The sequence below is a fragment of the Corvus moneduloides genome, chromosome 7 (assembly GCF_009650955.1).
Source record: "Corvus moneduloides isolate bCorMon1 chromosome 7, bCorMon1.pri, whole genome shotgun sequence".
NCBI lineage: Eukaryota > Metazoa > Chordata > Aves > Passeriformes > Corvidae > Corvus > Corvus moneduloides.
The window spans coordinates 9758056-9779773 of NC_045482.1; the positions used below are offsets into that span (position 1 = coordinate 9758056).

The following is a 21718-nucleotide window of genomic DNA, read 5'->3' on the forward strand; positions in this document are numbered from 1 at the left end:
TCTGAACAGATCACTTGGAAACATTGATCTGGAAACCTTTTCTGGGGAGAAAAGCTTTGTATCCCTGTGATAAAAGCTCTGCCAAGCAGAAAACACTGGGCAGAAAATACATCAGTCCTTCTTGCAGAACCTGAAGGACTAGCCTAAAATGTCAGAGGGAAAAGCAACACTCACCATTAAAAGTTGTAAAGTGAATTTGATATCTGATTTCTATGGAAATTGAGTCCTCTTTCTTTCTTTTTCAGGATGGATTGATTTACATCTGAATTCTTCCTTTTAAAATGGTTATATATTTGAATTTATTTTCAGTAAATTATTTCCAAAGCAATATTTCTGTTGGTATCTAATGTTATTGATGATGTAAGTATTTATTGGTGTCTTTAAAGATGGTAAATTAGTACACAGAACTAATAGGAGAAGGTCCATTTTCTTTGCAGCTAATAGAGATGAAATATATGCAGAGATGTCCTTCAAATACATTTTTATATCTTTATTAAAATACAACTAAAAGGTATTGCATAAAACAATATATTCCATTAAAATCTCACCATCTACTCTTCCTATGAGCATCTTCCCAGCCTAGCACAAAATTTAGAAATCTCTGGAATCGCTTGCATCTTTTTCTCTGAAAACCATTAAGAAATCCAAGGACAGATATGATGGAATTACCCTGGTTCTCATTGCAGCTGAAAAAAATCTCCTCTGTTCTTATTAAAAATGATCATTATTATTTCATCAGCTAATGTCAGTGGCAAAACCACAGTATTATGTTCTGTTGCCTTTCAATGTGTTTGGAATAGTAAATTAGTTTCTTTTCCTCAGATATTTGATAGTAAATGTCCTCTGGAAATCTGGCAAGATAAAAGAACTTCAGACAATACCAAATTAAAGCCCAGCAGACACAGTTCTTACAATGCTCCTGTGAAGCAAATCCTACACTTCAAAGCATTTCATTTTTCAAGGTCAAACTGAGGATCTAGTTGCATTTTCCTCTGCACTTCAATGACTAAACAAGCAGTTCAATCTACTTGTGGCCTCAAAACTGTCAGTGAGGGCTTTCCCAAGCAGAATTCCAAAGAGGTCCAACAAGAGAACAAAGCAAGTTTCAGTGGCTTCAGAAGGCTTTACACAGTGCGTCTTAACTGCAGGGGCTTGTCCACCTTCAAAGAGACAAAGTTGTGCACATGTCTCTTTAGCACAGACATCTATTAACCCAATTTTTTATTTCTTACTTTTTCTCTACTTAAAATGAGAGTCCAAAGGCCAACAAGCTGAAGGAAAGTGGTTCTGGTTACCTAGCTACTGGAAAAACACACTAATCTGTAAAAATAGGAAATATGTTTGCATAGAGCTTTTCTCCTTAAGATATTTCCAACCCTATCATCTATCAGCAGTGGAAAGGTTGTCTTAAAGGTAGAGATAGAAAATGTATTCTCTAATGCATTTGTAGATCTTAATCTCCTTTAAATTGCCTTTAAGAAAAAAAAGGTGTTAACATTTGATTTTACATTAGACCTTCCATATGTTGCAGCTTTCACTATCTGTAGTGTAAGGAAGCACTATAGTGCACAGGTACTGTCTATAGTTGTAGAATGTATTCTTTCACTCCACAGAATGAGTTATCTCTTCTTTGGTAGAATGTAATTCCTTAACCTAACTCTGTTTCCACGTGTCGGTTCAGGCGCGCAGCCCCGGGCCCCTACAAACACAAGCTGCCCGCTGCCTCTTCACCTGCCTCAACTCCTGCCTGCGGTCACAGCAGCAAAACCAGGCTGCTCCCAGCCAGAGAGCAGAGCCCTGTTCCCGCAGGAGGCTCCTGTGAGCACCTTCCAGGACTCTCCGCTGTGCACGGAGCGCTTCTCATGCCCGCTCTGAACACTCTTCGGACAACAGAGCACAAGCCGGCTGGCTCTGGGGTCAGCAGACCCCAAACACAGGCGCAGGAAGAAGCAGCGGCTGTTTTGCAGCCATGCCCAAGAGAGATGGGAAGGGTCCCCTCCCTCTGGTCTCGCTTGGTTGGGTTTCGGACTGGCTCTGAGGCAGGGGCTGCGATTCCTCCCTTGTGGGGACCAGAACCGCACCCAGGATCCAGGCACTGCCTGACAGCGCTCCAGGCACCGCGATGGTCGCGCCTCTGAGTCTCAGCCACTCTGCTGCTGCTGCTTCATTTGCTTTTAGGCACAGCCAAAGCTCACTGTTAAGCCACGATGGTCTCTGCTTGTGCCCTCTTCCTGTCCCTGTGCAGGGATGGGCCTTTGCTGTGCTTTCAGAAAGCTTTTCATGAAAACTTCCAGCATTCCAAGCTCCTTTGCCCTCTGCGGATGCTTGCCATGGCATCCCTCACGGCTGGCTCTTCTAAAACCCAGGGTCCTTGTCCCCTTCAGCGTGCTCAGCAAGACCTTGAACTCCACGATGTTGTGGAACTGGACCTGCAGGACAGGGACCTTTCCAGCCTGACCTGCCCTTGTTCCTCTCTGTCTCTGCACAAAACACAGCACAGAAGAGAACGGCAGCAGGAGCCTGCATCTCCCAGGGCTCAGGTTTTGCGCCGCTTCAGCTCCACAGAGACGCAAGTAAAGTGAAGAAGCCAAACTGTTTATTAACGGAAGGCAAAGCGAAGGGATGAGCTCAGAGGAGAAAAAGGGGATGCGCAGGGTCTGACAGCTGGAGGGAGGCAGCTGTCAACAGGCAGGAAGATGGCAGGAGCTCCTGGAGCTTCCCACAGGCTCAGCTGTGACCAGCATCAGCTGCAACCAGCATCAGCTGAGCCTGGAGCTCCAGCTGGTGCCCTCTGCTCTCCAGGTGGTCCCATCTTCAATGGCATCTGGAGGTCTTCTAAGGACACTCGGTCTTCTGGATCAAGCAGATGAACGCAGTTCTGCAGATCTTTTCCTCGAATGTCAGCTGGACAAATATGCCTGTGAGGGAGGGGCTGTCGTCTCTCCTCAGCGCTTGAAGGGCTGGAAGAGAGAGGAACAGAGCCACGGTCAGAGCCCAGATCTTTAGGGACACGAGGAAGTGCCCCTGGCTAGGGCCATCCCACCCACTCTTGCCATGGCCAGGAGGGAGCAGGAGCCAACGGGAACAGCCGGAAGGTGCTGGCCACCGATCCCCCACATGTCCCTGAAACCTCTCTGTGCTCTGCCCGGCCCACCCCTCGCCCGCACAGGGAGCAGAGCCCTCCGCAGCCGGGGCAGGGATTGCAGCTCCCCCCGCCAGCCCCCGCTGACAGCCCGCTGCCCTCGCTCACCCTCACAGATGAGCTGGAGCTCTTCCTTCTGCCGCCTCAGGTGCCGCCCGGCGATCCCTGGGAACACAGAGCCTGTCACGGCCCCAAGCAGCACAGCTGCCCCACACGGGCGCTGCCAGCCCTGTGGCCACACGCCCTCCTCCCCGGCGGCGCTCAGCCCGGGCCCCTGCCGCATCCTGACGCCCGAGGGCACGGCTGCGGCAGGGCGGCAGCACCCACGGCCCCGGGCCCGGCTCCCGCTGCAGCCGGGGCAGCAGCCGGGCTGGGGCCGAGCTGCGGCGGGGCGGGGAGGCAGGGAGGGGCCCCGGCCTCGGGGCTCACCAATGAACCTGACGGCCGCCTCTCGTAGGGGCGTCTGGGGGCTGCGCAGGTACGGCAGGGCCCGGCGCAGGTGCTCGGCCGCTCGGCTCCTGTCGTCTGCCAGCTGCAGAGAGCGCCAGGAGGGAAGGCTTGGCGCGGGCTCTGCCCCTCGGCCGGGCGCTCCCTGCGCCCAGCACTGGCTTCCCCTGCCCGCACAGCCCCGAGGCCCGGCCGGCCGCCCCTTTGGAGGGGGCAGAGGGCCGGGTGCTGCCGGGGGAGCCGCAGTTTTACCCCGCCCCACAGCCCAGCTGGGCCGGCGCTCCATGGGCCCCCACCCGGCGCGGGGCCAGAGGAGCCTGGGGAAGAGCTCCCGGGGAAGGGAGCAGCGTGTGGGGCGCAGGCTGGCGCCCCTGGGTTTAAACTCAAGTGGTATTTAATCAAAAGTTAACCACAGGTAACATTGTAACAAGATGTGCAGGTAAAACAAGCAAGAGAGTAGAGCAAGATAACAAAGCCAGTGAGGTAACATGTGCAGGTAAAGCAAGCAAGAGAGTAGAGCAAGATAACAAAGCCAGTGAGGTAACATGTGCCATCAATAGCAAGGTAGCAAGTTTTAATGGAACTTGCAAACTGCAAAATTAGCTAAAAGCAAGTTAGGCTGAAAAACAAGAAGCACCAGGCATGTGCTGAAGATAGAGTGAAAAGTTCAAATGTGAGGAAGACTACGAAAGTCTTCATCAAAAGACCATCAGAAGACTGACTACCACCACAGAAGGAACTGACCCATGCATGGAAGCAACAAACTCTTGTAAAACCATGACACAGCTCTATGCAAATGTGAGTATTCTAATGATATGTTGTAATTGTGATGTTGCGTGGATGGACTTTTAAAACGTAACTTAAGGCTAAAGAAGATTTAGTGAGTTTTGTGGCAGAGAGATCCCCCTCACTCCCCGTGCAGAATAAACAAATACCTGCTCTATAGCCCTCTGACTAAAGAGTTTTATTTTCTTGCCCAGTTTTAGGCATCAATCTGGTGAGCCTGCCAGGAGGAACTCTCTGCCTGGCTGCAATGTCTGCTAGAGCTGCAGACTCCCTTGGGACGCCCCAAGAATTTCTTGGAGGGACTCTGCGCTTCACTGGCTCTCTACACAGGTAGACAAAGACCAACTGCAGGAAATTTAAGGTATTTGTTGATTGTTTTGAATTTTGTTTCTGGTCTTGGTTAAGTAACTCCTGTAAGACATGTGTGACAACTCACACAGGGCGCTGTATCACGAGTGAAATTCCCAACGTTGATACGTAAGGCGTCACAGTCCCCTAGTGGTTAGAGTCCCCTAAAAGGAAGTCTCATGACTTTAAGTATTGGCCTGTTGTCAGAGACTGAAAATAGTTCATGCCTCAAACATTGATATAAAGTTTTGCTCATTATAAAGAAGCTACAACCAAAGAAACCTCTCTGAAGAGTGGGACTTTGGACTGAAAGTCAAATTGCTGATTAGATAAAAGGAAATCTATTGATCAGTCATCTCAGGCTGAGGGAAAGGTATGCATCCACAAAAGGCCAAGGTCACCAGCTGCGCTGAGAATCGTCCCCGGCTGAGTTTGGGATGGGGGGAGATCACAGCTCACAGAAGCCAGGTTTACACAGACTTCCCCCCTAACCGAGGGGGGAGGAGGAGGTTTTGGGTGTGTGGCATAACCTCTGGTGAGAGGCAATGAACACCCATCCTCCGTTACACAAACTGGCCCAGCTGTGGAACTCCCATCCCCACAGGGCACATCCATGGGACATTCACGAGAGAGGCAGCTGAGGGGGAGTCATAATCCATCAAAGACCCCCTGAAGAGCTCTGCCCAGAGGCTTTGAACCACAGGACTGCACGTGATGACACAGATCCAGAGTCTGCTGTAAGAGACTGCCCCCCTCCCCCAGGACATGCCTGGACATTGCCACCTGGCTCGAGGGTATATAAAGCCATGGGATTCTATGCTTTTCAGGGGACAATCACCACCAAGAGACCAGCTGGAGAGGATCAACGGAACATCGTTGGGATCCATGGAGTGGTGATATTTTCCTAATTCTCTTTCAGTCACTTTCTTTCTGTCCCCCCCACCTATTTTCTATTTCTTTCTTTCTCTCCCTCTCTCTGTCATATTTACTATCAAATAAAACCCATATTATTGTCACTGGCATATGGTTTCGTTTGCACCTTAATTCGGGCAGAGGAATTTCTAAAGAGCCTTAATAATCGGATCGTAACACCTAGGTCTTGGAATTCTGGGTTTGATCGTTGTGTCAATTTGTGCCTTCTGTATAAGACTAGTGTTTCTTCTCCATGTGTCTGTTAATAAGTTTTCATTTCTTGCCTCTGTGTCTGTTAAAAGGTTTTCGGCTTATGCCACATTGTACTCCGTTACCTTGTCTGTTGTGTGGATCAGGACAACGTAGATTTTGTGCAGGAGTGGACCATGTGATCCTTCCATGTTTATTGCTTGTCAACATTGTAACGTGAGTACTGGTGCCGGTCGAAACTAAGATCCCTAATTTGTCGCCAGTGCAGTTTCCGTGGAATAAGAATAAAGAAAGGAACACAAGTGACAATTTTCGCTGTAAAGTGCTGGCATCTGGATAGCACCAGGAATGGGTAGCACCATCAGTAAAGAGATTGTCAAAAAGAGTACGTTGGGGTGTGTTTTGGCTCATTGGAAGGATTTCAGAAGGATCCCTGGAGGCAATTTAAAGAAAAGTGATTTAATTAAATATTGTAATCAATGGTGGCCACTGTAGAAATTAGAAAATTAAGATAAGTGCCCTGTAAATGGGACCTTACAATACAACACTCTATTGCAATTAATGTTGTTTTTAAGAAGAGAGGACAAATGGAATGAAATTATTTACCTGGATAGGTTTTTCACTCTGACAGACAAGCCTAAGTGGCAGAGAGGGTGTGGTATTAATTTACCCCCACAAGATCCCTTAGTTTTGGCCCTAGAAAAAGATGGAAGTAAAAGAAAAATGAGAAGATGTCGTTCTGCATGTAGTATAAGTCAGAGATATCTTAAGCTGAGAGATAGAGAAGAAGAAGATAGTGAGGTTGATCTTTTAGAATTACAATCTAATCTTCTCAGGAGAGTCCCCAGGGCCCCTCAACTATCACCTAGTGGTAGTAGGTTAGAAAGTGAGAAAGGAGATGTCTCAGACGACCCAGATGAGAGAACGAACTCAGGGGCTCCAGTAACAGCTCACACCAAAAGCAAGACTAAAAATGTTTTACCAGTTATTGCTCCTTTGAGACAAATGGTAGGCTCCACGGGAAATGCCATGAGAGTAAAAGTACCTTTTTCCACTAGTGATTCAAATAGTTGGACAGAAGAGGTTAAAAATTTCAGGGAAGACCCCAGTAAAGTGGCAAAACAATTTGAGCTAATAGTCAAGAACCGGGACCCAGATGGGGGTGATATCAATTTAATGCTGACAGAATTAACAGAAACTGGAAAAGAATTAGTGATTAGAACAGCTAAAGCACATGCAAGGACAAATTGCTAGTGGAGCCCTACAGGGTAATGTGGACATGCTATTACCTACCACAAATCCTCTGTGGGATCCGAACAATCCAGGTGAATATGCCTCACTAACCAGATGCCAGGAGTTAGTCAAATTTGGATCAGAGAATGCCATTCCAAAAGAGTAAATTGGGCGTTAATGTCTGATTTTAAACTGGGACAGCAAGAGTCTCCTACCGACTTTGTAGATAGGCTCCAAGCGGCAATACGAAAGTTTACAACCATTGATCCTGCTTCAGAAATGGGGAAGCAGCAGTTAGTCTCCTTGATGCTAGGACAGTCCAGCCCAAACATCAGACAAAAACTACAGAGATTAAAAGAGCCAGATAATAGAAATGTAGAAGCGTGAATGAGAGAAGCCTGGAGGGTGTATAACAACCGAGACAAGCAAGAGAAGAAAAACCTTGCAGGGGCCACAGTGGCAGCTTTAGAGCAACATCAAAGAGGAAGACGTGGTCAGGGACGAGGCAGAGGTAGACGTGGAAATAGTAGAGGCGGCTCAAATCAATCCCAGGGGAGGTTAGGGCCAAATCAGTGTGCTAACTGTAAGGAAGAAAGGCATTAGGAACGCCAGTGCTCAGGTTTTCTGAACACTGTACTGGAAACTGTTGTTGCGGCAATAGATAACAGTGAGTGACGGGGACCGGCAGATCTTTCCCTAGTGGACCCGCTGGTTAAGATACAGCTAGGGAATGATAAAGAAGTTAAATTCTTAATAGATACAGAAGCCGCATTTTCGATTTGAAATCAAGCCTTAATGCCTTAAAGTGAAAAACATATCCAGGTAATGAGAGCCACAGGCCAACCAGAGAATGCCTTTTTCTTAAGACCGTTAGAATACAAAATGGGGAAAAGGATGAGAATACATCAATTCCTCTATCTGCCAAATTCGCCTAAATCCCTACTAGGCAGAGATCTCCTTGAAAATTTGGAGGCAACAATTGAGTTTAGAGAGGGAAAAATGAAATTTAAAGTACCTGAAGGCAAATTGATTTTAGCATTAGGATTGGCAATTGATACAGGACCAGTGAACAATAGTAACTATTTAGAACAAATAATGAATCAGGTATACCCAGGAGTATGGAATACCAATGCTCCTGGGAGATCAAAATTGGCTGACCCTATTAAGATTGAATTACAGACAGGAGCCAGGCCAGTGGTTAGGAGACAATATCCCTTGAGGAGAGAGGACAGAAAAAGGATCCAACCAATTATTAGCAAATTTTTGACACTAGGATTGTTGAAAGAATGTGAATCCAAATTTAATACTCCTATACTAGCAGTGAAAAAACCTAATGGAACTTACAGATTAGTGCAAGATTTGCGAGCCGTCAATGGGATTGCTAAAAGTATCCACCCAGTGGTTGCAAATCCCTACACTTTGCTAGCTAAACTCTAAGATGATCTCGTTTGGTTCTCGGTGATAGATCTCAAAGATCTTCTGCCTGCCATTTGTAGAAGAAAGTCAAAACATATTTGCTTTTGAATGGGAGAACCCTAGTACAGGCAGAAAAAACTAACCAGGACAGTGTTACCTCAGTGGTTCAAAAACAGTCCCACAATTTTAGAAATCAATTGGCCAAAGAATTAGAGCAATGGTAGTCTCCGCCTGGGGAAGGAACACTCCTACAATATGTAGATGATCTACCAATTGCTACAAAAACTATTAAAGAGTGCCTTGTATGAGCAATAAGTCTGTTGAATTTTCTTGGACTAAATGGTTATCGAGTGTCTCAAAAGAATGCTCAGCTGGTACAGCGACATCAGGTGACCTATCTCGGATATCAAGTCTCCAGAGGACAATGATCCCTGGGAACCGCACAAAAGGAGTCAACCTGCCAAACATCTAAGCCACAAACTGTAAGAGCTCCACACTTTTCTTGGAATGACACATTGGTGCCGGTTGTGGATATACAACTATGGACTGATGGTGAAACCTTTATATGAGCTAGTGAAAGTTTCTAAAAATATTGTGGTGTGAACCCCTGAAACAAATCACACTTTTGAAGAGTTAAAGCGCAAGCTCATGAGGGGCCCAGCCTTGGGACTTCCTGACGTGAGTAAACCATTTTGGTTATTCTCACGAGAGACAAGGAATTGCCTTAGGGGTTCTGCCACAACACCTGGGTCCTTACAAAAGGGGAGTATCCTATTTTTCTAAACAGCTCAATACTGTGAGCAAGGGCTGGCCTGCCTGCCTTAGGGCAGTAGCAGCAGTGATCATGAACACTGAAGAGGCACGGAAGTTTACACTAGGACAAAAGATTGCGACGCTGCCTGTGACAAGCCCAGAGGTTGGCAGGCGTTGCTGCAGACAGCCCTCGGTGGGCGACTTTCAGCAGAGAAGGACGTGCCCCTCAGCCCTAAGGGGCGAGCCCCAGGTTAGATGGCAAGCACGTCAGCAAAGGCAAAAGAGAGAGAGGGGTTCTCCGTATGGGTTCCACAGGTCTGAGTTTATGCCAGCACAGTGGAGAGTCCAGGGACGAAGAACAAAAAACACAGCAGGGTCCAGGGATTTTATACTCAAAGGAATGGGGGTGGGGATAAAGATGATAACCAATAGGGAGGAGTGAGGAGGGAGGAGTCCACGGGGAATTAACCAATGAGGAGTGCTCATAGGAGGGGTAACAGGGAACAACCAATAAGGCATTGAATAACACAGAAGTGTTCAGAACTAATACATAATCAACTAAGGGGATAAATATTCATGATGTTATACATAAAACTAGGAGGGGAGAACAGTAGCCAATCAACTTGCAACAAGCAAATCAAGGAAACAAAGGATTATGGGGACTTGCCCTCACCAGGGAGGTTATCTTAGACGTCAGTGCCTGACCACCAGGCTTTGGATTCTCTTGTTCCCTCTGGGGTCTCGGTGCTTGCACACTTGCCAGCAACACTTGCACAGCAACAAAAGATGACTGTCTTAGTGTCACACGCGGTGTCAGCCATTTTAGAACAGAAAGGAAACCATTGACTGTCTCCCTTAAGGTTCCTAAAATACCAAACAGTCCTGGCTGAATCTGATGATATTGAAAGTCAAGTGACCAATATCGTTAACCCTGCCTCTTTTCTGCAAGGAAAGTCTGAAGCTGAACCTGTAGTACACGACTGCCTAGAGACCATTGAAGCTGTGTACTCCAGCCACCCAGATCTAAAGGAGCCGCTCCCAGATGCCGTGAACTGGTTCCCCGATGGCAGCAGTTTTGCAAGACACAGAGTGCGAATGGTAGGGTACTCTGTGACTACAGTCTTGGAAGTAATTGAGTCAAACTCATTACCAGCAGGAACCTCAGCACAAAAGGCTGAGCTGATAGCTCTCACTCGAGCATTAGAACTGGCAAAATGAAAGAAAGTTAATATTTATACTGATTCCAAATATGCTTATGGAATTGTTCGTGCCCACAGTGAACCATATGAAGCCGTATGAAGAGAAAGAAGACTTCTGACTGCACAAAAGAAGATCATCAAATATGCAACTGAAATCCTCAGGCTCCTTGATGCGGTTAAACTCCCATTGCAGGTGGCAATTATACATTGCCAAGGGCACTCTAAAGGCAACACCCTCCCAGAAGCAGGTAACAAATTTACAGAGTATGAAGCTAAAATCACTGCTGAAAGAAATGAACCAATTGTGGCAACTTTAATACCTACTGCAGTATCAACTGAACAGCCTGTAAAATAACAACCCTCTGATTATAAATGGATTCATGAAAATTTTAAAAAAAATTTAGAAAATAGTTAGGGACAATTAGAAACAGGTCAACTAATAATACCAGAAAAGTCGAGGAGACATTATGTAAAATCTGAACATGATAAGACCCACTAGGGAGCAGAGCCAGTTCACCAATACCTAAAGGAACGAATTGCAAGCCCAGGCTTGCAAGATACCGTTAAAGTAACATCACAATGTGTGACTTGTTTGAATAATAATCCAAATACAACAGTTGGGCTAGAACAAGGGGTTATTAACAGAAGAGCTTTTCTTGGAGACTTGTGGCAGATAGACTTTTCCGAACTCCCAAGAAAGCGGGGTTTTCAATATTTGCTGGTACTTACTGATACTTTCTCTGAGTGGCCAAAAGTGTTCCCTTGTAGGACGAATAAAGCTAGAGAAGTAATAAAAGTACTGTTGAATGAAATCATACCTAGATTTGGTGTACCTAGGGAAATATCCTCTGATAGAGGATCCCATTTTTATGCACAAATTGTACAAGTTGTCAGCAAAGCCTTGAGAATTGAGTAGCAACTCCATACTCCCTACAGGCCACAAGCTAAAGAAAATGAACCACATGCTTAAACAACAAATAGCTAAAATCTGTCAGGAGACAAATTTATACTGGTACCAAGCAATACCCACTGCCCTCATCAGAATCAGGGTAAAGCCAAGGTCAAAAGAAAAGATTAGCCCATTGGAAATCTTGGATGGTAGACCTTAATGGTTAAATGCCACTCATTTTGAAAACCTGACCCAGGTTGGTAATCAATATATTTAGAAATACTTAAAAGCCATTAACACTCAGTTGCATCAGAAGTATAACACTGTTTGAAAACCAACCTAAGCAACCAGATCATAAATTGCACACAGTTGATCCTGGTGACTGGGTCTATGTTAAGAGTTTTCCAAGTGATCCTCTACAGGAGAAGTGGGATAGACCATTCCAGGTCCTCCTGACAACCTGCACTGCAATTTGCATGAGAGAAAAACCTACCTGGATTCATTATACCTGAGTGAAGAAATCTCCTGTTGCACGTTGGACAGTAACAACAATTGATATGACAGACTGAAGCTGAAATTCAGCCATGAATCATGAATACTTTGTTATGCTTTGTTGCTTTTTGGCAGATTGTAGTAACTTTTGGCATAAAGCTTTTCCTTAAGCTTTGCTTGAGGCAATAGCTAATCATAGTAGAGTAAGAAATTATTAACTGTGTGGAGAGGTACAACAATTACACTTACCATTGTTAGGAGTACCCTCTAGTAATTGAACTGGATTAAACCCGTATACCTTGTATAATTGTAATACATGATGCAAACAAGTAGGTTCACCTTTAGGAAAACCCCTTTTTCAGTTATCACTTGTCAGTCAATCCGTTATTTATATAGAGTCAAACTTCACAAGACCAAACTTTGGTCAGTTTAATAATACTACCACCTGGACCACAATTACCGCCATTCTATGAAACATGTCAGATGTAAATTCACCACCTACCTCACCAGATTTTAAAGCTCAATTTGCTCAATGGCGTGACTGTTTGTTTGCAAAACATACTAACAATTCCAAAATGAGCATCACAACTAGCTGTGATTTGCCAGATGGCTTTTAGTGGTTGCGTAAAAATGGAATAGCCCTTAAGCAACTACCTGGAAATTAGACAGGTCATTGTACTATGGAGTATCTCGTCCCATCTATCCAAGTTATAAATCATACTGGTTTAATTACAGGAATCATTAGAGGAATTTAGAGAAACCGATTTAGTCGAAGTATACCTTCTAATCCTCTGACTAGATATAATACAAGCTTTCACAGCTTTGTCAGACTTTTATTCCCAACTTTAAGAATTGTACAATTAGGAAAAGCAATCATGAACATCTCAGCAGAGACAGAAATAATTGCAGACTCTGTGGATGCTAAAAGGCAGGAGCAGAGGAATTTTCCTGTGAAACTTTTCTTTCTCATGAGAAAGCAGTTAGAGAAATTCAGCTTCTCACAGCTTCTCTGTGAAAGCTTTCACTCTCATGCGAACTGGATGGACAACAGTTTAAGACAATGTAAACCATTTCTACACCTGCAAGTTGTTTTGAGAACTGTGAAAATTATTTTCCTTCTCTAAGAATAATATTTGGAAATGGGTGTCTTACTGCTCAACCTATCACCTTGGGAGGTGGTGAGTCAATAGGCCAATCATGTAATTTCTCTTTTGAGAATCATGCTATAAAAGGTATGGGTGATTAAAGGAGGTCGCTTCGGCCATGTCATCTGACCTGAGTGCATGTCGTTCTTCGCCATCCCTGCACGCAACAGCGACAGACTCAACGGCAGATGCCATTGGACAGTTGCGAACAGAAATTAATTCTTGAAAAGTAGTATTTCAAAACTGTATGGTATTAGATATGATCACAGCACAAGTGGGAGGAGTCTGCATGTTGGTACATACCACTTGTACTTACATAGCTCAATCAGGGCAAATAACAACAAATATACATGCAATCTGGCAACATGCAGAGATACTCCATGAAGTAACAAAAGATGATACATCTTGGTCAACTCACTTAGGGGAGACACACACACCTTAGCTCCCTAATCTAAATTGGTTTAAGCAATTATTCATAAGAATCTTGTTGTTAAGAATAATCATTTTGTGTACACGCGTATTTAACCAGTGCTTTTTGTGGTGCTGTCAACGGACCACCATGTCTTATGATGATTGGAAGAAATATAAATTGAGACACAAAGTAGAAAGGGAAACATATTTCCGGAGAATAAACACATGATAATTTGTGAAAGAATTCACAAAAGTAAAAAGAAAGGGGGGATTTGAAACCTCAGTGGTATGTAATTAAAAGTTAACCACAGGTAACATTGTAACAAGATGTGCAGGTAAAGCAAGCAAGAGAGCAGAGCAAGATAACAAAGCCGGTGAGATAACTGTAAGAGACGGTCTGAATATCCCTCATCTGCCTCATGATCATCGCCAAGGACAGAGACTGAACACAGGAGTCCTGGCCTGGCTGAGGTGGGAAGTCTACCAAGTGCTGCCTGCAGGTGTGCCCATTGGGAACTGGTACACATTCCTGAGGAAGTTAGTGCAGGTAACAATGGACTGCGTCGTTCTTGTTGCCAAAGTGGGAAGGACTGTGCTGAAGCGGAAAGGAATGACCTGTCCTGTACACCTGTCCTGTACCTGTTTTCCCAAAACAATGGGCCCCCTAACAACGGCTGTAGATTTCCCCCACCTCTTGACCAGTTGCCCCTCACTTCTAAAAAGGGCTATAAAGGGACTTTCTGAAATAACTGAGATCGAGATCTCCCCACGAAAAGAAGACGAATCTATTGGCAGAAGGCCACAAGGACTTTGTCTCATCCATTGGTAGCTATTTCCCCCCCTCTTTCTTCCTCTCTACCCTTTTACTTTGTTTTCTTTATCTCTCTCTCTCTTTCTCTCCTCTATCGCATTACCGTGTTGTGGGCACTTAATAAAGGTGCACTGTTCTGATTAAAACTGAAATCCCTTGTGTCCTTTTACACTCTGAGATCGATAAACGAACCATCATGACCCCTGCTTGTATTAGCTGATCGTGACAGATAACATGGGCCATCAAGAGCAAGATAGCAACTTTTAACGGAACTTGCAAACTGCAAAATTAGCTAAAAACAAGTTAGACTGAAAAGCAAGAAGCACCGGGCATGCGCTGAAGTGTTACGATCCGGTTTAAACTCAGAAAAGCAAAGAAAGCTAAGTCTCTGTGCATAAACCGGAAAGAACTTAGAAGGTTCAAAATATTCCCAGAAATGAGATTAAAACCAAACGAGGTTAGATGTTGATGCCAAAAAATTGATGTATTTTATTTAATAGTAAGAGAGTCAAAGAGAAGGGAAGAGAAAAGAAAGAAAGAAAGAAATGGAACAAAGAAGTGTGCATGGGGAGTGGGGGGACAGGGGGAGGTGACAGGGGTTAGGTGGAAGCATATCACCCTTCCGAGGGTCCCAATGACGTCTCGTTGCTCCCCTCCATCTGGTCTGCTGGTGGTGAGGGTCTCCTGTCGCTGCCGTGGCCGCACTGCCACATGCCGCCACACGCTGCCACACCACACACCGCCACACCACACGCCAAAGAGTGCAGAATCTCGTGGATTAATGTACGCTGTGGGCCAGGTGGGAACGCCCACGTGTCTCCCTTGCAGGGGGTAGCTTGACACTGTCCCTTGCAACACTGAGGTTCTGTTGCGTCACCTCTGGTAGTCTGCTGCAGGGTCTGGGGACCCCTTTGAGGGGCCCCCTTTGATGGGCCATCTCACCCCTTTCTGCTGTGGATAAGCTTCCCCCCCACCCCCCCTCGGTGAGGGCCCCTCAGCTGAGCTCCTCTGCACAGTGGAGGATGGGCAGTCACTGCACCTCTGACCAGAGGCTTTTCCCAGATGACCTTTTGGTGGAGGGTCTGTGCTAGCCTGGCAGCTGATAGCCCTGGGGCTGTGGTCTCCATCTTGGAGGTGTTAAGCCTGTGCTTTGTGAATGTCCCCAGCTCTGAGTTGTTACTTTATCTTATCTTCGTCAGCGAGAGGTGTAAGGCCTCAGTCAGGGCCCCATTCAGGGTGTGTTGTCTTCTCTGCAGATTTTGTAATACTTTAAAAGTCCTTCAAGAAAATGTTTAAGTCATAAATTATAATATTTCAGTCTCTGACAGGAAGATAAAGTGAAAAGTTCAAAGATGAAGAAGATTATGGAAGTCTTCATCAAAAGACCACCAGAAGACTGACTACCACCACAGAAGGAACTGACCCATGCACGGAAGCAACAAACTCTTGTAAAACCATGATGCAGTGTTGAGCTTTTGTCGGGGTACCCTTCTTTCTCAGACCAGGGTAGGAGAGAAGAGGAGGCTGCTGTTCGGCTAAGTTCTTTTTTTCACGGTCTCACAGTTTTCTCAAAGGCAGAGTTCAAAGGAGGTTACAAGATAAAGGCAAGCAGCAACAGCAAACAGCAGGCAAAAACAGCTTCTTCTTCTTCTTCTTCTTCTATGTTCTCTATATGTTCCATATACTCTATATGCTCTATACTCTATATTTTTTCTTACAGAAGTGTGGATTATATTTGTTAATTGACCAATAAAATTGACATACGATTCTAGTTTTCCTTTTCTTAACCTATCCTGGTCTAATTCTAACTGTCATAAGCCTTACACAAGTGTTACATAAGTATTACACAGATTTGTGTACACACTTTCTATCAGCTCTTATTATTTATGTGAACACTCTATCTAAAAAATGTGAACAGTATAATTCTATCTATATTTTGTCTAAAGTAAAGAATTCTGTGAAAAGGTAACACTGCTGCAGCAAGAACTGTGTTTATGGTCACTGCTACAGCTTTTTAATGTTTAAGGCACTTAGCATATATTTCTACTAAAAGTTAAAAAATCTGTATTTCTATTGCACTTTGGTGTGGCTTCATGTATCTCAGCTTGTCCAAAGGTATTAATTCAACCCCTGTGCTCTGGCTTCCCTCCAGGCCTGAGTCCAGAGGAGCTTTCACTCCAACAATGCAGCTCTATACAAATATGAGTATACTAATGATATGTTGTAATTGTGACATTGCGTGAAAGGACTTTTAAAATGTAACTGAAGGCCTAAAGAAGATTGAGTTTTGTGGCGGAGAGATCCCCCTCAGCAATCCCAGTGCAGAATAAACAAACACCTGCTCTATAGCCATTTAACTATAAAGTTTTGTTTTCTTGCCCAGTTTTGAGCATCAGGATGCAGAACAGGGCAGAGGCACAGCTGCCAGCCCCACCCACTGAGCACCGGGGAGAGGGGGCTTCTCCAGGCTGTGGCTGGGGCTTCCAGGGTGTCCTTAACAGGCAATCGTCAAACTTCAAAGCTTGCTCCTTGTTCAGCAGCTCCTTCAGATCCCTCCTCTTCAGGAAGTGGGCTGCACAAAGTAGTGTTTCACAAGAGGCCTGGAGAGCAGCAGAGAGCCAGAGGTGGCACCAGAGCCCAGGGCACAGGACCAGCATCCCTGTGCCAAGGCCAGGGGGAGGCTGCAGCCCACAAGGTGCCAGGGAGGAGCCGAGCCCCCTCTCAGGGGGACAAAAGAAGCCCACGAATCCTCACCTCTGCCACGCGCTGATTCTCATCATGGCAGTAGATTAAAAGTGAGAACAGGCTCTGCCTCACAATTGCCTTCAGGGACTTCTTTCCCTTTTTCACTACTAACTCCATCACCTTTCTAAAGAGGTGAATAGAGAGCAGCTGCACACGGCTGTTGTCCTGGCGGCAAAGAAGAGGATAAGACCGCAACATCAACTTCTCCAGGCCAACCTGGGCAAAGGCCCGAAATCCACAGGGAACAAAGTTTCTGGGCAGCAACCAGTGCCCGCGGCTGGGGGCACAGAGCCTTACATTCTTAAAGAGTGGCACAAGTGCCTCAGCCAGCTTCGGAGCAGTGGTGCTGGATACCAGGATCTCTTTATCCTGGAGTATATGTGTAAGCACAGAGAGGGTCATCTCAACCACCTCTACATCTGCATCTCTCAGTAGCTCCACAAGCCTTGGAGACAGGCTGCACATGTATTCGGCCTGCGTGGAACACAAGGCTGTGCTGTGAAGCCATGAACAGCTGCAGCACCAACACCGCCCTGCCACTGCAACCCCACCCTGCTGCCGCAGGGCCCAGAGGCCAAAGGCCTGTCCCGAAACACGTGGGCAGCTGAAGCGGGAGGGAGGAGAGACGGGAGCAGCTGCCTCAGCTGCTGAAGCCCAACCAAGCCCAAGGGGCTGCGTTCCCCAGCCCCACGCTGCCAGTGCATCTTCAGCCCCTGCTCCCTTCTCACTATCACTGCATCGTCGCTGAGCACCATGAGGCCTCTGAGCGCCAGGCGACGCCTCTCCCTGCACTCGCTCTGAAGGTGTCTTGACATGATCTGCAGCATCCTGCGACCACATTCACTCAAATCCAGACACTCCAGGACCTGAAAGGCACAGGGCAGTGACAGGCGACCAGGGTGGCAGGAGCCCAGAAGCGCACAGGGCTGGGCCCGGGCAGCAGCATCGGGCACGGGCACTGTCCCAGGCGGCTGCAGCTACAAGAGGCCAAAGAGCTGGGAGGCAGCTCAGTGAGGCAGCGCTGGCCATCAGGCTTACCTCAACAAAGAAGGCCAGGATGGGCAGATCCCAGCGTGGCTCCTCCCTGATGAGCAGCCCAAGCAGGCCAACTGAGATTGGGGTACACAAGGGGGGCAAGCCACTGCGCATCTCCCTGGCAGGAGGAAAAAGGCACCAAGACCCTGAGCTGGATGGGCAAACCTCTCCCAGGACTGACTCACAGAGGTCTGATCTTTCCCCAGCACCCTGCGAGGGGACGTGGGCCCTTTGGGAGGCGGCCGCTCCTGGGCACCCTCCTCTCCCAGCCTTTTCCAGTCTGCTCGGCCATCCGTCGGTGACAAGGCCCTCTCGCCCACAACCACGGGGACTGTGTGGGGCACGCCGGGCACAGGGCACAAATGCCAGGGGCAGCAGGGAGGAGGGCGTCTCACCTGGCCAGCAGACCCACTGCATAGTGCTGGGTGTCAGGACAGAGCAGTGTGTCCCAGACATGTTTGCGCTCCAAAGCCACCACCTTATCCTCATCCCACAGTCGGCAGAGCAGGGCCTTCAGGGTCTGCACTACAAACCTGTGTGCAGAGCAAAGCCCAGGTCACACTGGGAGCACTGGCCCTGGACACAAGGGCATGGGAAGGACAGGACAACTGGGACCTGTTGGGCTTGGTGGGAAGGTGGCGTTTGTCCCGGCATGCTCTCCAGAAGTTTTCAACGTCCTCTGGCATCTGCTCTGTGGTGATGAAAATTTGGGAGAGCAGAGCCACAAACAAGTCGGCGGAATGAAGTTTTATTGTATCATGGCACTTGGGTACCTGGGTAATCACCCACAGCGCCACAGTTGCCTGCAAAGGACAAACCACCCTGAGACAGCACTCAGTGCCCAGGTGTCCCTGTGGCAGGGCCCGAGGGGAGACGCAGGGGGAGCAGCTGCCCCGAGCCCAGGATTCAGCCCAGCGTCTGAGGCAGGGAGATGCAGGGCAGGGAGGGGATGGAGAGCTGCTGGAGAGGCGACCTGGAGGGCGAGTAAAGGCCAGTTCCAGAAACTCACACTCAGGGCAAAGACAGCCTCATTGTCTCCTCTGATGGTGAACAGTAGCTTGTCCTCCATCAGACAGAGCAGTGTTGGAAGCACCTTCTCCACTGCTGTTTCCGACAAGCCTATGGCTCTCCACATCATTTCAGCAGCTCTGTGGGACCAGAGCTCTGCATCAGGACCATGCCCTGTGCAGCTGCATGGGGCCGGGTGACAGAGCCCCGGTGCCCGGAGGGGCAGGGAGGGAGCATGGCAGCAGGCTCAGGACGCAGAGGGGCCCCAGGGTCCTGGAGCTCTCGCCTGTCGGGCAGACCCCTAAAGGCCGGTGAGCCCTGAGCTCTCAAGGCAGTTGTGCCCCGTACCTGTCACACGATGGGGCACAGCCCAGGAGGGTCATGACCACATCAGCAGGGTGTTCTTCAGCCAGCCTCAGAATGTCAGTTTGCAGCCTGGCATCCACAGTGACATGGGACACGAGTCTCTGGTGAATGTCCCTCACCATGGCTGGCACCTGGAGGAGGCATGAGGAAGACCTGGAGTGCCGCACAAGGGAGCAACTTCCCCAGCTTCCCCCGAGAAGTGCTTCCCTTCCTGCCACACTGTGCTGGCCTCAGAGGCTGAGGGGGCCCAGTGGATGTGGCTTGAGGGATGATCCTGGGAGGCCTCCAGCCCTCGCCCCAGGCTGCTTACCTGCTGCTGAGAAGAAACACCCTTGGTAAAATGCTGAGTGGGAGCATGAATCGCAGTCAGAGTGGGCATGGTGCCAGTCTTTGCGATGCCCGGAGTCCTTGTGGTGGTGTGGTTTGCGATGGCCATGCCCTCACTCAGTGCCACGTCAGCCTTCGCCCTGTGATCAGCCATTGCCCTGGCAGAGTTTCCTGTGCACGCAGTTAATGCTGTGCTGCCACCAGCCTTTGCCTGCAGCTCAGTTGGCCTGGAGTCAGGCTGGGCTGTGCCCTCAGTTGCTATGGGGGTGGTGTTCCTACGCCCAATGCACAGGACCTTCCGCAACACCTGCAAGAGAACGAAGGGCAGGAAGAGAGGGACGTTCCATGGAGCGCTCCAACGCGCTGCTCGGCTGAGCAGCGACAGCAGGCCCAGCCCAGGTGGGGATGGCTGCAGGTACCTGCGCTGCTCTGCTGAAGCAGCCACGGGCGGGGTCCTGCTCTTGTGTCTGGTCCGTGGCTGCATCTGGCAAAGAGCGAGCGCAGCCAGAGCTGAGGGGCTGCGGGAGAGGCCGGAGAACACAGCCCAGCCCGGCGCTCCCCAGGCAGGGCCAGCCCCGGGATGCCAAGGGGATGGAGCATGGCTGCTGTGGGGCAGCCCTGGACCCTGTTCCATCCTGTCCATGGGCAGGTCCACAAGGGGCTGGGCTGGGGCCAAGCTGGCTGCAGGCACCAGCCCTGAAGCCCAGCTCTGCCACTCACCATCCAGCAGCGGCTGGAACAGCTCCAGTTCTTCGAGCTGCTGTGCTTGGGCAGCTGCAGGGCCATTCCTTGTTTTACCCCTAAACACTTTGCAAAGGCTCAGCAATCTGCCTGCCATCTCAGTGCCTGATTTCGAGAGCACCTTGAAGACAGATGCCTTGAGAAAGCTCCGAGTCACCAAGTCCCGCAGTCCGGCCGCGAGGCCAGATGCAGGACTAACGCCTCGGAACAGCTGCGGGTCAGCAGCGAACGAGCTGGCTGTGCGGGCGCTCCTCACAGCACCACTCACGCCCGTCCTGCCCCGTTGCGTGCACCGAGCACTGTGGCGTGGCCGCGTTGCCGCCAGCCCCTATGTCAGCACGTGTCACAAAGGGCCCTGGGACACCCTGTCCTCTTGCATTCCATGGTGACCGTTCTGCACTGTGTCACAAAGGGCCCTTGGACACACTGGCACCTGCCCCTGGGACCACCCCCAGCCCACCCAAAGTGCCCCGGGTTGGAAGGAATCCCTTGCCCCGAGTGTCTGAGACAGCCTGGGACACACCAAGATCTGCCGAGTCCACAGGGCAGGACTCTCTCTGCTGCCTGGCCCACACACCCCAGCTCTGTGCTGGCCCTGGGCCAGGGCAGCTTCCAGCAAGCAAGAGACAAATGCATCCTGCCAAGAGTTGAAACACACCAGCTAGGGAAGATGTGAAAAGTACGTGCATAAAGGCCTTTTAATTCACAGCCCTCAAAGAGAGCTTTGGTGCTCTCAGCTGGACAGAGATGATCTCGCTCAGACCTCTGCTGAAAGGGGGGTAACACACTCTGCTGCAGGTGCTTGGGTTGGTCTCCGCAGGCCCTGGCCGATGCCAAACCTGCTCTCCACAGCCTTCTCCCTTCCCACGCCCCTCTGCCAAGTGCAACGGGCCTCGAGGACTGGAAGGAGCACAGGGAGCCCAAGGGAGACGGTTGCACCCACTTCACTGGAGGCACCTAGGGAAGCACTTTCCTTGAGAAGCAAGGCCCTCTCCTCCAAAGGGATTTCCCCAAATCTGTCCATTTCCTGGGGAACAGCAACACACACTTAGGAAACCCTGGCAAGGCTCAATTAATTCCGGTCCTTCCAGAACAGGCCCTCCGGCTCGCGCTCACCTTCCCCCAAGTGTGGTCCCACGTGTCGGTTCAGGCGCGCAGCCCCGGGCCCCTACAAACACAAGCTGCCCGCTGCCTCTTCACCTGCCTCAACTCCTGCCTGCGGTCACAGCAGCAAAACCAGGCTGCTCCCAGCCAGAGAGCAGAGCCCTGTTCCCGCAGGAGGCTCCTGTGAGCGCCTTCCAG

General features: G+C 48.7%; 1 protein-coding gene and 1 long non-coding RNA gene across 2 annotated transcripts; one reads left to right on the forward strand and one right to left on the reverse strand.

Moving 5' to 3' along the window:
* Positions 1-1204: 1204 nt before the first annotated feature.
* LOC116446806 (maestro heat-like repeat-containing protein family member 6) lies at positions 1205-20246 on the reverse strand. The gene is given in 15 exon segments (XM_032115198.1): positions 1205-2888; positions 2890-2960; positions 3251-3307; positions 3572-3674; position 16165; positions 16694-16794; positions 16949-17104; positions 17237-17413; positions 17668-17805; positions 17978-18092; positions 18370-18507; positions 18590-18777; positions 18984-19122; positions 19331-19479; positions 19659-20246. Coding segments are annotated over 15 exon segments (2064 nt in total). The 5' UTR covers positions 20160-20246; the 3' UTR covers positions 1205-2858.
* LOC116446807 lies at positions 8372-13106 on the forward strand. The gene is made up of 2 exons (XR_004241383.1): positions 8372-8976; positions 10197-13106. It is a non-coding gene; the product is annotated as an uncharacterized LOC116446807 (long non-coding RNA).
* Positions 20247-21718: the final 1472 nt, after the last annotated feature.